This window comes from Athene cunicularia (assembly GCF_003259725.1).
Source record: "Athene cunicularia isolate RWA chromosome 2 unlocalized genomic scaffold, athCun1 chr2_part1, whole genome shotgun sequence".
NCBI classification, from domain to species: Eukaryota; Metazoa; Chordata; class Aves; order Strigiformes; family Strigidae; genus Athene; species Athene cunicularia.
This window is the reverse complement of record NW_020799095.1, coordinates 103,630,715-103,649,309: the sequence shown is the minus strand read 5'-3', so window position 1 is coordinate 103,649,309 and position 18,595 is coordinate 103,630,715. Positions and strand designations below refer to the sequence as shown.

The 18,595-nt window shown below is 39.6% G+C and overlaps 1 protein-coding gene across 1 annotated transcript in view; it reads left to right on the top strand.

The window, feature by feature from the left end:
* The first annotated feature begins 254 nt into the window (after window positions 1-254).
* NPC1 (NPC intracellular cholesterol transporter 1) overlaps window positions 255-18,595 on the top strand; it is a 27,395-nt gene continuing 9,054 nt past the window's right edge. The window contains exons 1-14 of the mRNA XM_026841448.1: window positions 255-531; window positions 945-1,090; window positions 6,983-7,105; window positions 8,360-8,466; window positions 9,053-9,228; window positions 10,107-10,274; window positions 10,874-11,123; window positions 13,033-13,109; window positions 13,746-14,116; window positions 14,479-14,705; window positions 15,277-15,377; window positions 16,338-16,440; window positions 17,386-17,575; window positions 17,985-18,167. Coding sequence (XP_026697249.1) covers window positions 255-531; window positions 945-1,090; window positions 6,983-7,105; window positions 8,360-8,466; window positions 9,053-9,228; window positions 10,107-10,274; window positions 10,874-11,123; window positions 13,033-13,109; window positions 13,746-14,116; window positions 14,479-14,705; window positions 15,277-15,377; window positions 16,338-16,440; window positions 17,386-17,575; window positions 17,985-18,167 — 2,499 coding nt within the window. The remainder of the gene's footprint in view (window positions 532-944; window positions 1,091-6,982; window positions 7,106-8,359; window positions 8,467-9,052; window positions 9,229-10,106; window positions 10,275-10,873; window positions 11,124-13,032; window positions 13,110-13,745; window positions 14,117-14,478; window positions 14,706-15,276; window positions 15,378-16,337; window positions 16,441-17,385; window positions 17,576-17,984; window positions 18,168-18,595) is intronic.

The window sequence follows — 18,595 nt, the reverse complement described above, 5'->3', positions numbered from 1 at the left end:
CAGTGGGGGTGACCGGACCTCCCGGCGCCGTCAGGAGGAGAGGGAGCGGCGGGTGCCCGCCATGGGAAGCGGGGTCCCCTCTGAGGGGGAGCGGGGTCCTCCTGGTCGTTGCTTCGGGTCCGGCGGGAGTCACGGTGGGTCCTCGCGCTGCCTGAAGCCGGCGGTCTCCCGGGCGGGAAAACTGTCGGGGGGGGGCGGCTGCCCCGTCGGCCGCCAGCTGTGGGTTAGGCCGCTGGGCGGGGAGCGGTGCGAGGATGAAGCGTGGTATCGGGGGGTCCCCTCCTTGTCCCCGGTGGGGCTCACCCTCCCCTCTCCCTTCCTCCTCGACTCGGTGCCGGGCGGGCCGGAGTGAGGCAGGGGTGCGGGACAGCCTGGTGACACAGCAGGTCCGCCCGGGAGCACCTGCGGCGCGAAAGCGGGCGTGCTCGGGCTTAGCAAACTTCAAACTGCTGTCCAGTCCTAGTCGGCTGCTGTTGCATCCAGCAGCAGCTGTTCCTGCGGTGTGCCCTGGTTATGCAATGCCCGGTGCATGTGAGTAGCCATGCAGTCACATGTTTGTGCAGAGGCTTGCGTGTGTCCTCGGTGTCTGGTTCGTTTTGCTTAGAGCGCTTCTTATGCTAGGCGACAGCTCCCCGGGGGTAGTAGTCTGTGTGTAGTAAGATCTGCTGTTTACTGATGTGCCAATACGAAGGCTACTTTCTTCCCTAAAATTAAGAACTGGAATAAGTTGGACTTATTGATACTTTAGGGAAAAATACTGTAAAACCTTCAGTCAAATTTTGTTTATGCTGTACTCCAAGATACGAGTGAGATAGCTCACATTCCTATGGAGAAACAAGGAGTGCCTTGTAAACTTTAGTGCTGTTTTTTTTTTTCTCTCTAACCAACTTGGAAACATACTTTCTAGGTCAAGTTTTATGCTTAACCCTTTTTAAACTCACAAGCTTGTCATCTGGTGTCTGTGCTGCGGCTCTGCCATTCTCATATCCTCTTCAAACAACGTTTAAAGAGCTTGAACAGAAAACTGCTAATTCGTTCTTCTGTTAGCACTGGAGAAGCTGATTGTTTAGTAGTGACTCATGATCTTCAGGTGGGTAGGTGAGGACTTCACACCTTACCAGCACTCCTTTATGTAATGCTTTTGGAGGGAGATAGCATCTTATAGCAGTGAGGTGTGTCCTAGGCTGGTAAGGAAATTACATGTTCTCCTTTAGGTGACAGAAGGATACTGAGCTAGAAGAGTTTGAAACAAGGTCCCCTAAGATTTAGGGGATCTTTGTAGAGGATGTGGCTTTTGTGGTCCATAAGTAGTAAACACTGCAAAATTACTTGAGCCATGCAAGCTTCTGTTTTGTAACATAAGAAGGCAAAATTTTGATTATTTTTGCCATTAACTGTTATTTACAGCCTAACACTCCACAAAGTGGACCTTGATACCTTTCAAATAGAAGCTAGTCCTTCAGTTAGACTGAGCCTGTATAGTGTTAGGTGCTTGCAGAAGAGAAGCATTGTGAAAGTGAACCTGTTCTCTCCCCCCGTGTATTCTGGTAGTGTGTTTTTGGTTGTGGTGTGTATAAGCCAGAGTGCCGCATGTCATGTTTCTTCTTTTTAAAGAAGTCAGTGAAGTGGCATTTAAGTTTGCAATCCTTCCGTTATATACACTTTCACAGTGAACTGGAAGTGTTCAGCCTCTGTATGATGTATTTTTCACTTTGAACAGTGCATGGTATGAGACTTGTGCCAGCTAACCTGTTACTAGTTGATAGTTAACTGCCCATTAATACCACTTAAGAACTACATTAAAAATCTTGGCTCACCTTTAGTCCTGTTTCTGAATGTGGACTTACAGGAAGATGAAGTCTTGAAACTGTTCTTGTTCTTTTATGAATATCCTAATGTACTGGATGGCATCTTGTGTACTTAGTGGCAGCTGTTCTGGTTGATCCTTGTATAACTATACTAAAACACAGGTTGTCAAATTAGTGGCTAAGTAAGGTTGGATGCAGGTTTCCTATCAGCAGCTGGGATCTCAAGCTGTAGAATATATTTGAATTTCTGAACTCCTATGGGAAGATTGTTAATGACAGATGCTGCTCTGTCTCAGACTTGTCAGGTGACCTGACCTTCTGCATGAAGTTCTGAAATGCCGGTGTGGAGCAGCTTGCTTGGCAGGGATGGCAGTGTAGCTTCAGAACAGGACAGTAACCACTTGAAGTTATTTCCTGGAAAATCAGGAGTGACTTGTTCATAGTCTTCTGGATGGAAAGTGAGGAAGCCTTCTTAGAAAGGGAGAGATGACTGTAAGGAGTGACTTGCAGAACAGACTAGTACTTTGCTGGGCAGTAGACAAAACAATCTGTTATGCAGTATTATTACTGTTCCCCTGCAGGGCACGAGAGGTATTTTTGTACAGGTGGCCTTAGTTGCAGACAGCTGCTGGTTAGGGGCCTTGTGCTTTCTGGTCATGCATGCAGTAACAGGGTATTTTCCCAAGAAATCGTGACAGCTAACACCAGCTTGCTCGCACAGATACTGAACTATTACCATTATTGCAGCTTTCTCTTCCTGCTTGACCTTGACTTTCCTGTGACATGTGAAGTGTGCTTGGATAACTTCAGAGCTGGGGCTTGCTTTGCCTGACTGGGAGTAGCTAATGATTTTTCTGTCTGAAAGGCAACAGTCCCTTAACAACAAGCAAAGGAACAAGAGGAGCTTGGCAGACAAAGCTTGTCTCTGAACAAGTTACAGGGAGACAAAGTAAGAGTAAGAATTAAACCTGTAAAGTTTCCTTTAGTCCATGGACCACTTCCTCTCTTAGAGAGGGCTGTGTGGTAATAGGCAACTTTTGGGGCAGATTTACAAAATTGACTTGGTCACCTGTTTCCATAAACCAGTCTTGCTACATATTAAGGATAATGTAGTATTGTGTTTCCGTAGAACTTGGTTTCTTAACATAGTGGACAGTATCAGCTATTAAGTGTGATGTGAACTAGATACTAAGGGAAGGGAGGAAGAGTATGCTGTTTCTCGGAATCTTTCTTCTTGCCCTACAAGATCCCTTCCTAGATGAAGGGGAAACAGCTATGTCTGATGCTGTTGCCTTTTCCATACATTGGTAATCTTAATTTGGAGAGGCAAACAATGTTTACTTGTCATCTGGCATTTTCAAGACTACAAATAGCTGCTGTTTCTATATACATCATCATCATTGTTCTTTGTCTGCTTAACAGCTACGTATTCATTGTTGGTGATGGCTAATGTTGCTGGAAGCATTGAAGATTATTTGATTTGTTTCAACATGCAGTTGAAGAATCTTGGACTGAAGTAAATGTGTTTATGATCTGTTGGAATACTAGTTTTATTACAGAAAATTATAATGCCTGGGAACCAGAAAGCTGTAACAGAAGCTTTGTAGAATGTTATTACTTGTGAAATGCCCATACTTGCTCATGTGTGAGTTCTTTATTAGGGCTCCTGGAGCTCTGACCTGAGGTGAAATTCCTCTTCAAACAGAGTAAGTCTACCAGAAATAGGAATATACTTTTCTGAACTCTGGCTATGTACTGCTGTTAGTGTACTGCCAGATGGTTTCTCATCTATGCTGGGGGCAGGAGTGAACAGCCTTAATCTAAGGTTATGCTGCTGTTGCTTTGTGAAGTACTTGGGAAAGTGCCATTTTAAAATATGGAGCAGTTAATAATGTGATGTTTTTTATTAAAAAAAAAAAAAAGCACCAAACAACAAAAGAACCAAAACCCAACCCTATGTTAGTCTTGTGGAGTATTTTGCCTTGTTTAGAAGGCAGTTGGGTTTAACACAGCATTTCTCTGTTAATTTTGAGGCTAGAAGGGCTTTCACTCATTCAAGAAAGATGATTGTTCATCCAAAACTTAAGTGAGTTGAAAGCCTGACTCTGCAAGCAGTAGCTTTGTTATTTACAGCCACACTTACTCATCCCTATCTCTTCCTACCAGCGCAGGAATTTTTTTCAGAAAGAATGGAAAGAGCAAAGTACTTGTTTTTATTCTGTAACTGAATTGAGCTTTTACTAGAGGGTTTTTGGGCGAAGAATCTCCAGCTATCTCTTATCAGTGGTACTGGAGTAGTTACTTAGTTACTTGTGGTATCCCTGAATAGTGTCTGAACCCATGGAGACCAGCCCTCTCCCATAATTGGTGTCTGACTCAAGTGATGAGTATGCTATTAACTTGTTGATATCTGCGAGCTCTGTTGGTGATTTTAGGCAGCTGACTTCAAATGATCTGGTGTTTTTTAGGCTTACTGACTTGGTTCAACTACTGTAAATCAAGAATCACCAAAGCTTAGTGGTTTGAGGAATAAATTCAGACTTCTATTAGTGAGATCCTGCTAGGTCATGCATGGCATGAATATCTAATTTTAGATTGTCTCTGAAATTGCATTCTTAGTGTTAATGCTGAAATAGACCTAGAACTGCAAGTTTGAATACTCTAAGGGTTCTTCTAGCAGTTAAAAGTAACTGATCTGTTGAGCTTTTCTGAACAGGCTGAAAGTTTGAGTGATAGACATGTTGGGTTTTCCATTGTAGGTTTTATTGATGTGGAACTTAAGTAATATGATTCAAAAATCGTTACATTACAAGTGCAAGCTAACACTGGGCTGAAACACCTCATCTTGCTTTTTTTTCTTGTGTGTTTAGCTGAATGCTGCCAAGTGTCATGTGCAAGTAAGTGGCTTTATGTTCTGTCTTGAAAATGATGGCAAAAAGCCTTTTAGATAAATCTGTAGACATAATACAGCTTGTATATTATTTTGTGCTTGTGTGGTTATAACCAAGTAAGTGTTACCTTGAAATACAGATAATGTTTTTAAAACAATAGAACTATCAGTTAGCCTGATGTGGTAGTTGAGATTTACTTTGTTTTCTATGTATGAAGTGCTTTTTTGTACCTGCATTACTGGTTTTCCCACACTTTTCACTCTGGAAGAAGCTAAGCCTTTCTGAGAATAGTAGGTTGATAATTTTGTGGGGTTTAAAAATTAAGAAGTGTTAGATAACAGACTTAATGAAGCATAGAAAATGTTTTCTAGAAAGTATGATTGCAAAGCATTCTAGACATGGAAGCCAGCCTGATATTGAAAAAATACCTAATTCTGTTCTCATGGCCAGTAGTAAGCAGCTCAAAATTCTTTGCCCTTTTGCAAGAATAGCAGTGAATCTGCTTCTTGAAGAGATAATATTCATTTCTAACACTGGTACACACAAACACTAAAGCAGCTTCTTTCTCCACTGGTAGATTGTTTGCTATTACAACTGGGGTATACAGGTGTGAGGAAGTGGAGGTGAAGGTAGTGACTTCTAAATTTGTGTCAGAGTAGTGTTGACAATTTGATGCATGAACAAATTTACAATGTAATTTCTGTAAATAGTCTCCGAGTTATGGGAACTTAGCTCTTTGCCTTATGCTGATGTTAAACATTCAGTGTGTACAAGTGCAATCTTAAGGGGTGCTTTCCAACTCATATGTAAGAATATGGTGATGCTGAGCAGCTGGTTACAAGGTTTAGCTAGAAGAAATGCTAGAGTACCTCTATAAAATAGTGGTCTGGATGAGTGATACTTAAACTGACTTGTGGACCTGGCTTCACTATAAGTAATTTTGGATTGGGCCATGTTGCCTAGGTTAAGTTAAAGGGAAGACAGTTCTAGCAGGGTCAGGTAATTGGTGATGGTTACTGTCCCTGATAAAAAAAAACAATTACTGATGTACTTTTTGAAGAACTGTCAGTGGCGTTCAAGCACAAAAATGGATGTTGTGGAGGCATTGTAATTCAGGGTAGCTGTTGCATGATATGAATACAGCCTTTCAGGGGCCTCTCTGGTCAGTAAACAATATTATTCAGGGTCGAGCACAAAAGCACAGAAGTCTGTCCTTGCAGCGTAAGCATATGGTGCTTCTACAAATGCTAGGTCAAGGTTGTTCAGGAGATAAAAATGTCAGTTATCTCTTAAACTGTACCATACAAACTTCTGATCAGAGCTGGCAGAAGTGTAGCAAATGTTTGTGCAGTCTGCTTTCTGCTTGCAGCCCAGGTGCATAGGAAGACCTTGGAGCTGTTTTAAAGCTTTTGTTGTAAATAACTTGTTATTGCATTAAATGTTTTAATTTTCAGAATAAATATTTTGGTTTAGTATTTCATGTGTGTTGGTGTCAGTACCACTAAACAAAAATAGAAGGCTTGCAAGTTGCCATTGTCCTTTTTTGATTTCTGTTATGTATATAATAAAGAACTGATTTTTGAATTTTTCAATAGTCCCTTAAATCAAAACATCTTTAAAATAAGATGTGAAGCTTTTTACTTATCACTGTAAGCCCATTTAAGCATTGCATGCTTAGGCTTGAAAGTGGTGATGGAGAGCGTCCTTTGAGATTGTGACGATACAAGGCATTCTGTGGTGAGTGTAGAGCTGTGAAAGTCTGCTTAAGAATCCTCTTTATGCTGCTACTTCTGTTAGTGACTGAGTTTGCAAGAAGGAGTAAAAGGTGACAGAGGAACTGAAATATTGCATATAAGCAATACACTTCTCTCCACATACACTAACTCATGCTCTAAAGTGAAAGGTTAACCTACTAATCATATGCATTGTCTTGTATGAACGAGCTATTTTCTATATCACCTTATTTGGAGATGCTTTTCAAGTATTAGGTTTTTCTTGAGCAATTCTTATACTTGGTGTTAACTACAGACAGTGCACTTCCTGCTTCTAGGCTGGGCAAGGAAGGGTGGGGAGCTGAGCTGGAGATCAGTGGTGATGTGCACCCTGTCAAAAATGGGTTTCTGTTAATGGGTGTTTTGTAGTACATGCTGATGTTTAAATTAGTAGGAAGTTACTTAATCTGGATTGTAAATGACTTTTGGAAAGGTGGCACATAAATTCCTCAGCTATTGTAGAGTTTGGCAACTATTCCTTGCAGTTAATCAATTACCTCGTGTTGATTAGGTACTTCCACAATCGTGTGTCTGGTATGGTGAATGTGGAGTTGCTTCTGGAGACAAGAGATACAACTGTGCTTATGATGGACCACCAAAAGCACTACCAGAGGATGGCTATGACTTAATGCAGGTGAGCTTCTTTTGGAGGTCTGCTGCTAAAAAATATTTCTCCTACGCTTCAGAGTTCTGTATTGGGTTCTGTAGTACCTGTACTATGACCTTTAGCTTTCTCATCCTAACTTGATGAGAAAGTGAACAGATTATCTGATTTCTCGGGGGTAGCTTGTAGCCTCAACAGTGTGAAAGTAATACACCTTGGTTTCTGTTCAGAGATATGAGAAGTCTCCAAAACATGTGATTACAGGCTTTCACAGACATAACCTTAAATATGGGATTGTTTCACTTCCCTGAATATTCTCCTCACTGGTTTGAGCACTGTTTAGTCAGACTGTTTACTGTAGGACTCTTCCAAAGTATGATACATTCCACAGTTATGCCCTTTTAATCTCTAAAGGACAAGACTAAACTGTTTTCCATCAGATGATGATTCCTGATCTGTTCCTTAAATAGGAGGGCAGCAACTGGCACTTACTCAAATGGAGCAAACCTGGACGAAGTTCAGTCTCCTTAGCTATGCCTAGTGTGAGACCATTGCTTCCTTATCTGGGCTTTAGCTGTCAAAATGAACAAAACCACTGTCAAAATAGAGTTTGTGTGTTTGATGCACAATATAGGATGATGTTGCCAGACTTGCCTTCTGGCAGATGATAGTTCAAAATTTTAAAGTGCGAAATAGCTATAGAGTTAAACAATGGTTTGGCTGGTGGCAAGAGTGACTGAAACATGTAGATGAGCTAACTACTCTTTTCTACTGTTTCTGAAGACTTGATGTACAGTTCTTGTGTGTTACTATCGGTTATACCTGTATTAAATGCATTTGTCTCTTCTAAAAACTGACATGAAATAGTTCTTCTAAGTAATCAATGATTTTGTGGTTAGTGGATTGCCTTCTGAGATTTCGGTATCTGATTCTCTCCAGGAGGTGTACTAGAGGACAGGCTGCAGGAATACTTTCAACTTGGATAAACATGTGTTGTCCTCTTAATAATAAATTCTCAAATGCCATTATCATTCTATATATGGACCCTGGTGACTAAAGATCACCTGAAGGAGCTTTTTAAAAGGAAGTGATGCCTTTAATAAAATAAATTATTCTTCTCCCTATTCTCTAAATCTTGTTGGCTAGACTGCTTATTTCTCCTGCATCAACAGTTACTGTCTTCTGAAATATGTTGAAGCAGAACCCATAACTGTAGTGAGTTCTGAAGTCTTAAACATGCTTTTCCTTTCTTCCCTCCTGATCTCAATACTGTTTTTATTTAAGGAACTCTGTCCAGGTTTATTCTTTGGCAATGTTAGCACTTGCTGTGATGTTCGTCAGCTTGAGACATTGAAAAACAACTTGCAGCTGCCTCTGCAGTTTCTCTCCAGGTATGCTAATGAATGGCAAAGCAACTAGAGCTTTATAACATAATAAAGTAGTACATTAAGACTCTTCTGTTTGCATACACTGTAGAAAAGGTGGTAATTTCATTTAAAGGCCTATTGGAGCAAGCTCTTGGAGAGACTTCATCATATCAGGAGGCTTTCATTTCATGAAACAGCTGCTTTCAGTCTAGACTGAGTTAGTTGGTAGAATAAATATTACCTTAGTTTTTCTGAAGCTACTGTATCTGTAATGAAGCCTTCAGAAGAGGGTGACATAAAATACTGTTTGGTTTTCTTGTTCTAACAGAAGCCTTCTGCTAGCAGCAGTTACATTTTCTGGCAAATTCTGCTTGTATCTGCTATTTGGGGTAGGCAATTTTGCTAGTGAATGATGTTGATGCTACTTATGAGTATTAGGTGATTTTTAAGCACCAACTAATGTTGCATTGCTGACTAAAAACTTGCAGAATTTAAATATTTTTGTTCTGTCGCTGAGTGGAATGTTTACACTTGGTGTGTAGGTCAAATCAGATACGCCTTGCATCTTTACCTCTTAATCTGATTGCTGTTCATTGACTTTCCTACGCAGGTGTCCATCGTGTTTTTACAATTTGATAAACCTCTTCTGTGAACTGACTTGCAGTCCAAATCAGTCTGACTTTTTGAATGTTACAAGCACCATACCTTATTATGATCCAGTTTTGAAAGAGAACAAAAGTAGCATCACAGAGCTGCAGTACTTTATTGAAGAACGCTTTGCAAATGGTGAGTAAACAGTGTGTTAATTTGCCTAGGCTCTTGTCAAGGTAACAAGACCAATACTTTCTCAGGAAGAATTGGGAGGAGGAAACATGTCTTTGACTGTCTTCTGAAGTTTAAGGCATCCAGTAGGACCAGTAAGTCCCCCTTAAAACTGCTGGAACACTAACTCCTGCTAACAATATTAACATTATTATGTTAATAACAGTGTTTTTGAAGACTCAGACAAGACTGGACATCTATACAAATGGTTAATAACTGATAACCCTGATTAACTTCAGAAATACAAAGTTGTTGCCAAGTACTAAATGTCCAAAGCCTACCTGATATTGAGTTTGGCAAGTATGACAAAGTTTGTACAGAATGCACTACAGTGGTTCTGTAAGTGGCACTTACTCCTTTTGTAATTGACTGTTCTAGTCCTTTGTCAAATCCAAAGATTTTTTTTTTCCTAAGAACAAATGAATTTAGGTTAAATTGAAGCATGAATTCAGTCTCTGTACACGTTGCAGTAACCTTTAGTTAAGTTATGAGACACTTGAAAGTCATATATGGCCTATAGTCAAAAGTACCTTAAATATTTGTCATGACCTTCCCTGAAAGGAACTTTATATGGAGTACTGTTCCCTCTCAAACAGTAAAGTAGTTGTTGTGTAATGCAGATTCAGGTGGCCTACTCAGAGTAGTAACATAGCTGTAACAAAGCATCACAACCTTAAATACTGTATAACTGGAAGCATTATCTCAGTATCTTAATATGTTGTCTCTTGAAAGCTATAAGCATCTTCTTTGAACTTGTGAGTCTATAATTATTGGAAATACTTGGAATGCTCACTTAATAACATGGATTTAATGGTTCTTTTGTCTTCATGCACTCTTCCTAGCAATGTACAATGCCTGCAAAGATGTGGAGGCTCCATCAAGTAATGTTAAAGCCCTGGGGCTGCTGTGTGGGAAAGATGTCAAGGACTGCAATGCAACCAACTGGATTGAGTACATGTTTAGTAAAGACAATGGACAAACTCCTTTCAGCATTACTCCTATCTTTTCAGGTAAGAAACTGGATAGTCCTTGCCTTTGAAGCTTCTGTCAAAGCCTATGTGCTATAGCTAATATACTGATTAGTTAAAACAGCTGCCCAGCAATGAATGTCTTCAGTCAGAGGCTTTCAAAGCAATGTAAGATAAACTGATTATCTTTTTTTGATTTCTGCTTGGAAGTCATACTTTGTGCTTGCTTTGTATGCAGCTTCTTGCTGTATAGATATCTCAAACTCATTAAGGGATGGACTGAGCTTAGGCAACTGAATAGCTTGTATTTCTTGGGAAACTAGGGCAGAACCCTAATCCTTCAGGATTTCTTTGTAAGGAAATTGTTACACATTTCACAATATGAACAGATGAGGAGGATGACAGATCGTTGCTGGGATGGCAGAAGTATGTGCTTATTAGTTTTACAGACTGAAGTGTTCTAGAACATGACCAGTCATTTAATTAATATAGTTGGTACCTGCTATGGAAGAGGCAGTGGCTTCTTCAGCTGTAAGACTTTCATATAAAGGGCTAACTCATTTAACTGGGAAGCTTGTGTTGTGAAGATCTGAATTTCTGCTTGGTAATAAACTGGCTCTGCAACTTGTGATCTGTCACAGATGTTCCTGTCCATGGAATGAATCCTATGAACAATGCTACCAAAGGCTGTAATGAGTCTGTGGATGATTCGACAGGACCATGCAGCTGTCAGGACTGCTCAATTGTCTGTGGTCCAAAACCTCAACCCCCTCCATCACCTGCTCCTTGGCTTTTGTTTGGTTTAGATGCCATGTATGTCATCATGTGGATCTCCTACATGGGATTTCTACTTATATTTTTTGTACTCGTTTTTGGAGTCTGGTGTTACAGGTAAAGCATTCAAAATGCCCAGCTCTGAAGGTCACTCGCCTTCTTCCTGAAAACTTCCTTTGCCCCGAACACAATACTTATGCCTCTACTTCTTCACCCAGCCAAAAGTCATGTTCTGTAGCAGGTGCCATAGACAGAGTATTCTAACATCTAAAACCGTGTAGTAGAATATGAGTGCAGAAGTCAGTTTGGTTGCTGCACATCTTTCTTAATATCCTTAGCTACAGGATCAAATACACAAATCTTCAGTTTTCACAAGCAAAAACTTGAGAGTATGCAGAAGTCTGGGGAAATGCATATATCTGCTTCATCTGATTGACTTTAAGCCTTTGTGGTAAGGAGTAAAGTCTCAGAACTGTCTGTTCTTGGATGGTATGCATTAAGAGACCAGAGCGCTGCCTGCCAGGAGCAGCAAACTGCCTTCATGCTTCAATGTTAAACTTCTCTGGAAGCTGGGGTTTTATAATGCTTAAGAGTGAGTCAGTACACCAATGAACTAATAACTTGAAGAATCCATATGACTAAAACCACAATCCTGTTCTTTTCCTCAGATCACTTGTTCCTTAAGTTGTAATTGGAATGAGCTGAAAAATTTCAGTGATGGAGAGGCCTGTTTGCCACATGCAGTGTTTCATTAAAACCTCCATTACATCTGGCTGTTGTTACATGTGCAACAAAGAGTTTAACACGCCATACTTCTTGAGGAGATGTGGCTGAGGGGGAAAGAATCACTGAAAGTTTGACTTGATGGAACTGTGGGAACTCCATTCAGGATGGTTGAGGGAGAGCAAGATCTAGTGTTGGCAGCCACATATGATCATAACATTGTTTTCCTGCAGACTAATACTTTGAAACAATCATTGCTGTGTTGCAAATTAAGTCATGAATACTTTTCCTTACTCTCCTGTTCTGAAAAAAACTAAAGTAAATCTGAGCTTGCAGTAATTATAGCATTTTGTAAAGTAAGGGGCAGCAATCCAGCTTCTTTGTGGTATGTGATATTCGCTAGTAAAGTGCATGAGTAGCTGTAGCTATAAATGCTTTGATGTGGATGTGCTAGTGATCCAGAGCATTGGAAACCTATTAATATTAATAGAAGCCTCAAGAAAATGCTAATGTCCTTAAATATGTGGTACTTTTCAGTGCAATTTAATATTGTTCAAGTATGACTAAGAATCTGAAATTGCTGTATAACGATTAAATCTGTGTGGAAAAGGATAGTAGGCACAACAAATATATCACATGCTCAGCAGCCTTATCTTACTGGGCAACATGCATAGTAAAATACATTAAATAGTAAGGGTGTGAGATGTCTGGTTCGTAGCTTGAAACCTCCTGCCATAATTGGAGCACTGATTAGATTACCATGAGGAGGTTATTGAACTGACCCAGGGCAGGATGTAATCAGGAATGAGTATAAACAATATGGATCTACTATAAGTGTTCTATAAGCTATAACTTGCCTGTCTTCAGGAAAGGAGGAAAGTACCTTATTTTTTTTCTTCACTTTCACATTTCTTCAGGCTAAGTAGGTGTGTAACTTAAGCAGTTTGACTAATAAAGTAAAATACTTGTAATGATTTCTTGCAAATGTTATCACTCCAATCAATTTAAAGAGATTGTCTGTGATATTAATGCTACTGATCTTCTAAATAAGCATAAAGAACATGTGCTTGATCCAAGCCAGAGAAGTTTATCAAGACAGCCAACATGGCTGCAAGTTGTTCCAAAGGACAGCTGGAGGTGGCTGTTATTGAGTTGGATGAGTGTAGGGAGAACATGGTGCCTATAGATTCTAGAGAAGTCAAATACTAAATTTATAACTAGTATTGGACTCTATTCTTATTGCACAAACCCCCAAAAGATACCTTTTTGGGGGAGTGTGGTAACGTAGCTTTTTGTCTTGCAGGAGGCGGCACTTTGTCTCAGAGTACACACCAATTGACAGCAATATAGCCTTTTCTGTGAATTCCCATCGTGACAATGGTATGTCTTAGATAAGAACAATAGATCTATTAAAAACTCAGTGTGTGTTCCCTTCCTGTGGATAGGTTCTGGAATTTTAGCTTTGTTAGGCCATATAATCCATTCTTGCAGGGCTTTATTTCAGTCTTTTGGCTAGTATCTCTCTTCTTAACCCTATTTCACTGAATGCTGAAAGCCCTGGTTGCATGGTTTATAGATCTAGCTGTGCTAATAGGAAGTTCTGGAGTGCTTTGTAGCTGGGGCAGTGGGGGAAACATGATGCTAAAATCAATGTGATCATGTTTTGACCCATCTCTGTATCCATTCAAAGAATGCCATGTGATAGAACTGTAGTTTAATTTGTGTAGCAGCTGAGGTAGCTCATTTTAGTGCTTATTTATCTTTTAGCTGTCTCCTGCCTTTATTTGTTGTGACTACTGCTGTCAATCTTGCATTAGAAGGGGCAGTGTTAGGCACAAGCTGGTTTCTGCCCCCTTGACCTCAGTCAAGGATTGGTCCCTGGGTCTGACATTAGCATAGATGTAGCTTCTGGAGCTTAGTACAAACAGAGCTAGAATAAAATTTCATCTTTCCTAGTGGATTTCAAGAAGATTCTGCTTAACTGACTTCTCGAATGTTTACTTCTTGCTCTTTCAGGGAAAATCAGCTGCGGTGAAAGGCTTGGTGAAAGATTTGAGAATGGCCTAAGGATGACATTCACATCATGGGGGGCTTTCTGTGTCAGAAATCCACGTCCTGTTATTCTCTTCTCTGTGGTTTTCATAGCAATGTGCTGCTCAGGCTTTGTATATATTAAAGCAACTACAAACCCTGTAGATCTCTGGTCAGCCCCAAGCAGCCAAGCTCGCAAGGAGAAGGAGTACTTTGATGCACACTTTGGGCCTTTCTTTCGTACTGAACAACTTATTATTCAAGCACCAAACAGCCACCCAGACACCTATTCGCCTTACCCATCAGGAGCAGATGTACCTTTTGGGCCTCCACTTACCAAAGAAATTCTTCATCAGGTAATTGGGACTTTCCAAGAGCAAAGACTGAAACATACCTAACAAGTATAACTTTATAGAGTTGGCTTCTACCTGTAATGCCATGTGTCCATCAAAACAATCACTAAATATTCATATTAAAAATTCTAGTCTTACTGTAAAATCTTTTTGCTGAAAACCTTTCTGTTAGAGGTAGACTTGCAAGCTAAGTCCCTGTAAGCATTCTTAGTGTGAATGTGGAAATAATACGTTTAGTAATGTGCTTCTGTTGTCACAGTCTCTGGAAAAGTACAGGAATATAGCATGGCCATAAGTCCTGTCTTGCAAGGAAAATGCTTACTTGTGTTGCTCTTAAACTACAGTTTAGTTTGTCTTTTTTCAAGGTACTGGATTTGCAGGATGCTATTGTCAACATAACTGCTTCTTTTGACAATGAGACTGTAACGCTGAAAGACATTTGCCTGGCTCCTCTTGCTCCCTACAACAATAACTGCACTATACTGAGTGTACTCAACTACTTTCAGAACAGTCACTCTGTTCTAGATCACACTGTTGGGGATGAGTTCTTTGTCTATGCTGACTACCACACTCACTTCTTATACTGTGTTCGGTAAGTAGTACAATTACATGTTTTTTCAAACTGTAGGTCAACTAGGTCTTTGTCTTTCTGGCAAACAAAACTAGCTAGTTCTTACTACCCCACTTAAACCTTTTCTTACCCCTTTCTAAACTCACAATACTATGTGGAACTTGCAGATTAGTAGAGGTTGCTTGTGTTTGTCTTAGTACTTCAGTGGGAATTACATTTTAATAAGGTTTCCAGTTAAGCTTGGCTTGGTGCAGGCACTGGCTCTGGATTACCTTAATATTTAATATAAAGGTAATTTAATAAATTACCATGTCTCAGACTCTAAGAACGAGAGTTCTGTAACAGAAAACAGTTTCTAAGCTTTCACTTCAGTTTATAGTTCAGTTGGATAGAAGCTACTCCTTGTCTTAGAAGCTGTAAGGAAGATACCTTTAAAACTGAATTTCAAAAACATAGCACAAGGGCAATATATCACTAGCAGTCTTACCTCGTTTCTCTTGACAGTCTCAACTGCTTTTAACTTTTTTGTTCTGTGGTGCTGTGCCTCAGGTGTCAAGCAGAAGCTAACAATTATTGCTGATGATCTCTTTAGGGCTCCAGCATCACTGAATGACACAAGCTTGCTTCACGATCCCTGCTTAGGAACATTTGGTGGACCTGTATTTCCATGGCTGGTGTTGGGAGGATATGATGGTAGGTGGCAAAACATATTGCAGTTTAGGTCTTGAGAATACATATTTTTGTGCTGTCTTTGGCTCTGAAGGTGCATTCTCATTTAACACAGATGTTTAAATGTACTCCAAAGAAACTAGAGGGTTTTTAAACTTTCAGTAAGTAATGATATTTTAAATTACTCTTCAGTAGACCCATGCTGAGATTGAAGGCAAACTACTCTGGAAGTGCAAAACACAGGCAGCCTAATACTGGAACATACTTGTCCATACTTGTCAAGTATGCAAATAGACAAGTCTACTTTGGGCCTGCTAAAGGATCTCTAATTTCTGGAGACATGAAGTATCTCAAGTTGACATGCTGGGATGTGCATGTATTTTCCTTTTGACTTAGAATAAATTTTTGTTGCTGATCTGACAAAGCAGTGAAGAGTAGGCTAAGGTGTTCATAAAGGAAATCTTTCCATAATTATTTTGAAACCAGAATTTTGTTCAAGCAGTTTATCCAGTTAAACGTAACTTGATAGATACATCAAACACAAATGTACCAAAACAGCCTTTGAAGGCAAACCCTTCTTGATTAAACTGTAGGGGGTTTGTATTTGCTTTGAGTAAAATTTAAGTATGCAAGAGGCGCACAGCATTTAGGAAACCACATCCTGTTTCTCATTAGATGGAAAGCTGTAAGCACTGGTTCTATAGTAGCCCCTTGTCTAACCATGTAATAGCTTAATGTTGGAGTGCCATGAACATGATAAATAATGAATAATCACTTTTGAATACAATCTGGAGTGTTTATCAGTTTCTATTCTTATTACAGTAGTGTGTTTGAGAACTCAGTGTTGTTAAACAGATTGCATTTAACGAGGTTGTAGGGATGGGATTGTTTTGGACCACACTCATTTTAAACTTAATCGTACCTGCCTGTACTTAAATATAAGCTCCACTACTTCATGTCTGACAACTTTTTTCTACTTTATAGATGATAACTATAGTAATGCTACAGCTCTTGTTATTACTTTTCCTGTCAACAACTACTACAATGACTCAAGAAAGCTAATGAAAGCCTTGGCATGGGAAAAAGAGTAAGTAGGCTTCCTGTATTCTGAAATGCATACATTATTTAGAGCAGCTTTAAATATAGATACATGAAAAACACCAGTACTGTACTGACAGTTTCTCAGTAAACTATGGGGATGTTTTGAGAGGCAGCAAAACTGGTGAAGGACAAACTATACTGGTCATAAGCCTCATATCTGGTGTACTTAATTTGCTTTGGAAAGATAGGTTCTAGTCTTCTTAGTCACCATCTAGTCTAGTAGTACTTGCTAATAAGTAACTTCAGAAAGGATTTGATATGTTTTACTTTGGCTAGAATTACCCAAGTAGACTCTTCAATCTGCTGGACTGTTAATCATAATCAGAGAATTCTAGCATTATCCTGTAATACTTAATTTTTAAACTAATCTTCCAGATGAGGATCTAAAGCTTCCATCCCTTTCACTGTCTTGAAGAGCTGATGTTGGCTTACACAGGCCAACTGCTTGGGCTAACAGTTCAGGTAAAAAATACTGTAGTAGAAAGTCTCAGACTAAGTACAACTAGTGTCTACCTATGTCATAAGCACCTTCCTTCAGTTAGGGGAACTGAAATAAGGGCTAATAAGTTGTTCAGGTACTGTAAGCAAGCTGTCGTCATATTTTATGTGCGTACTTCTAGGTCTAGCTTCGAGGAAAATTGCGCTTACCTTGCATAAGCTATTTCAAAGTGTATCTGGTTGTCCTCAAGCTCTGGAGAGAACATGGGAAGTATTTCAGCATAGTGTATTTCTAGTGCTTGGAATAGAGTTCTAGGGATGTGTAGCCAGCATGCCTCTCAAAAAATGAGTAGGGTCTGTCAAAGTACTATCTGGCCACAGTGTACTCTGTACCACATAGATGATTTAAATTTGCCTTCAACTAACTTCCAAGTATTTCTAATACAAGATGTTTTATCTTTTAAAGTGTTACTGATTGGAGTTTATTTTTCAGGTTTATTAACTTTTTGAAGACCTATGATAATCCCAACTTAACTATATCATTTTCTTCTGAACGGAGTATTGAAGATGAAATCAATCGCGAAAGCAAGAGCGATATTAGCACTGTGTTGATAAGCTATATTGTAATGTTTGTGTACATCTCTGTAGCTTTGGGACATATCCAGAGCTGTAGAAGACTGCTGGTATGTGTATAGTTCTCATTGCTATAAACACTGAAGCTACAGCTTGCTGACTAATTTTTCTTAGCTTTAGGTGACTTAAATATTTGCAGAATGCTTGTATTCAGTCCTGTCTTAAAGCATTGAGTCCTCCTTGGGCAGAACCTAGGGGTAGCATTGTCCTTCTTGTCATACTTGCTAAGTCATGTACTTCATATCCTTAGCTAAGTATTTTAACTTTAGATGTGCAGTTAACTTCAACTTTAAGGCTTGTAGCTTCAAGGTTCTTTTTAAATATCTGGATCTTCAGAAGAACCAGAACAGTAAACTTTTTACTACCTACACTAAATGTAAGAATATGGCTTTTAGCTTTGCTATAATCTGTCCTGTGTGGTGATGATGGTTTGGTTGAGAGTCATTACAACTTTTTCAGGTGGATTCAAAGATCTCCCTGGGCATTGCAGGCATCCTGATTGTACTGAGCTCAGTGGCTTGTTCTGTAGGCATCTTCAGCTACTTTGGAATCCCACTGACACTGATTGTGATAGAAGTAATTCCCTTTTTGGTGCTGGCTATTGGGGTGGACAACATTTTCATTATAGTTCAGACGCTTCAGGTATGTATTCTTTCATACAGACTCTTCTAAATGTGCCTGTCTTATTTGAAGGCTGTTAACTTGGAACAGAAAGTTTTTCTGCATTCCATTATTCAGCCCAGTCTGGGCAGCTCTGGACTCTCACAGCATATCTAGTGGTTTTGAAGAGAGCCAAGATTGTATGTATATTCAACCTCCACCAAAAAAAACCCAAAATCTCCTGCTTTTTCTTACTGCTGGTTGATATCAAGCACATTTAACATCGTTTCTGGTCCATATACTAATGATGTACAAATGAATAATAATATTAACATCCTTCTCTGGTAGTTGTAGAACTTGACTACTTTTGATCACTTGTAATTTTAGCATATTGTGAGCAGTAATCATGGACTAAAAGAGATGCTTCAGACCAGGGACTTCTGACACTAAGTCTTAGTGGGTAATCGGCT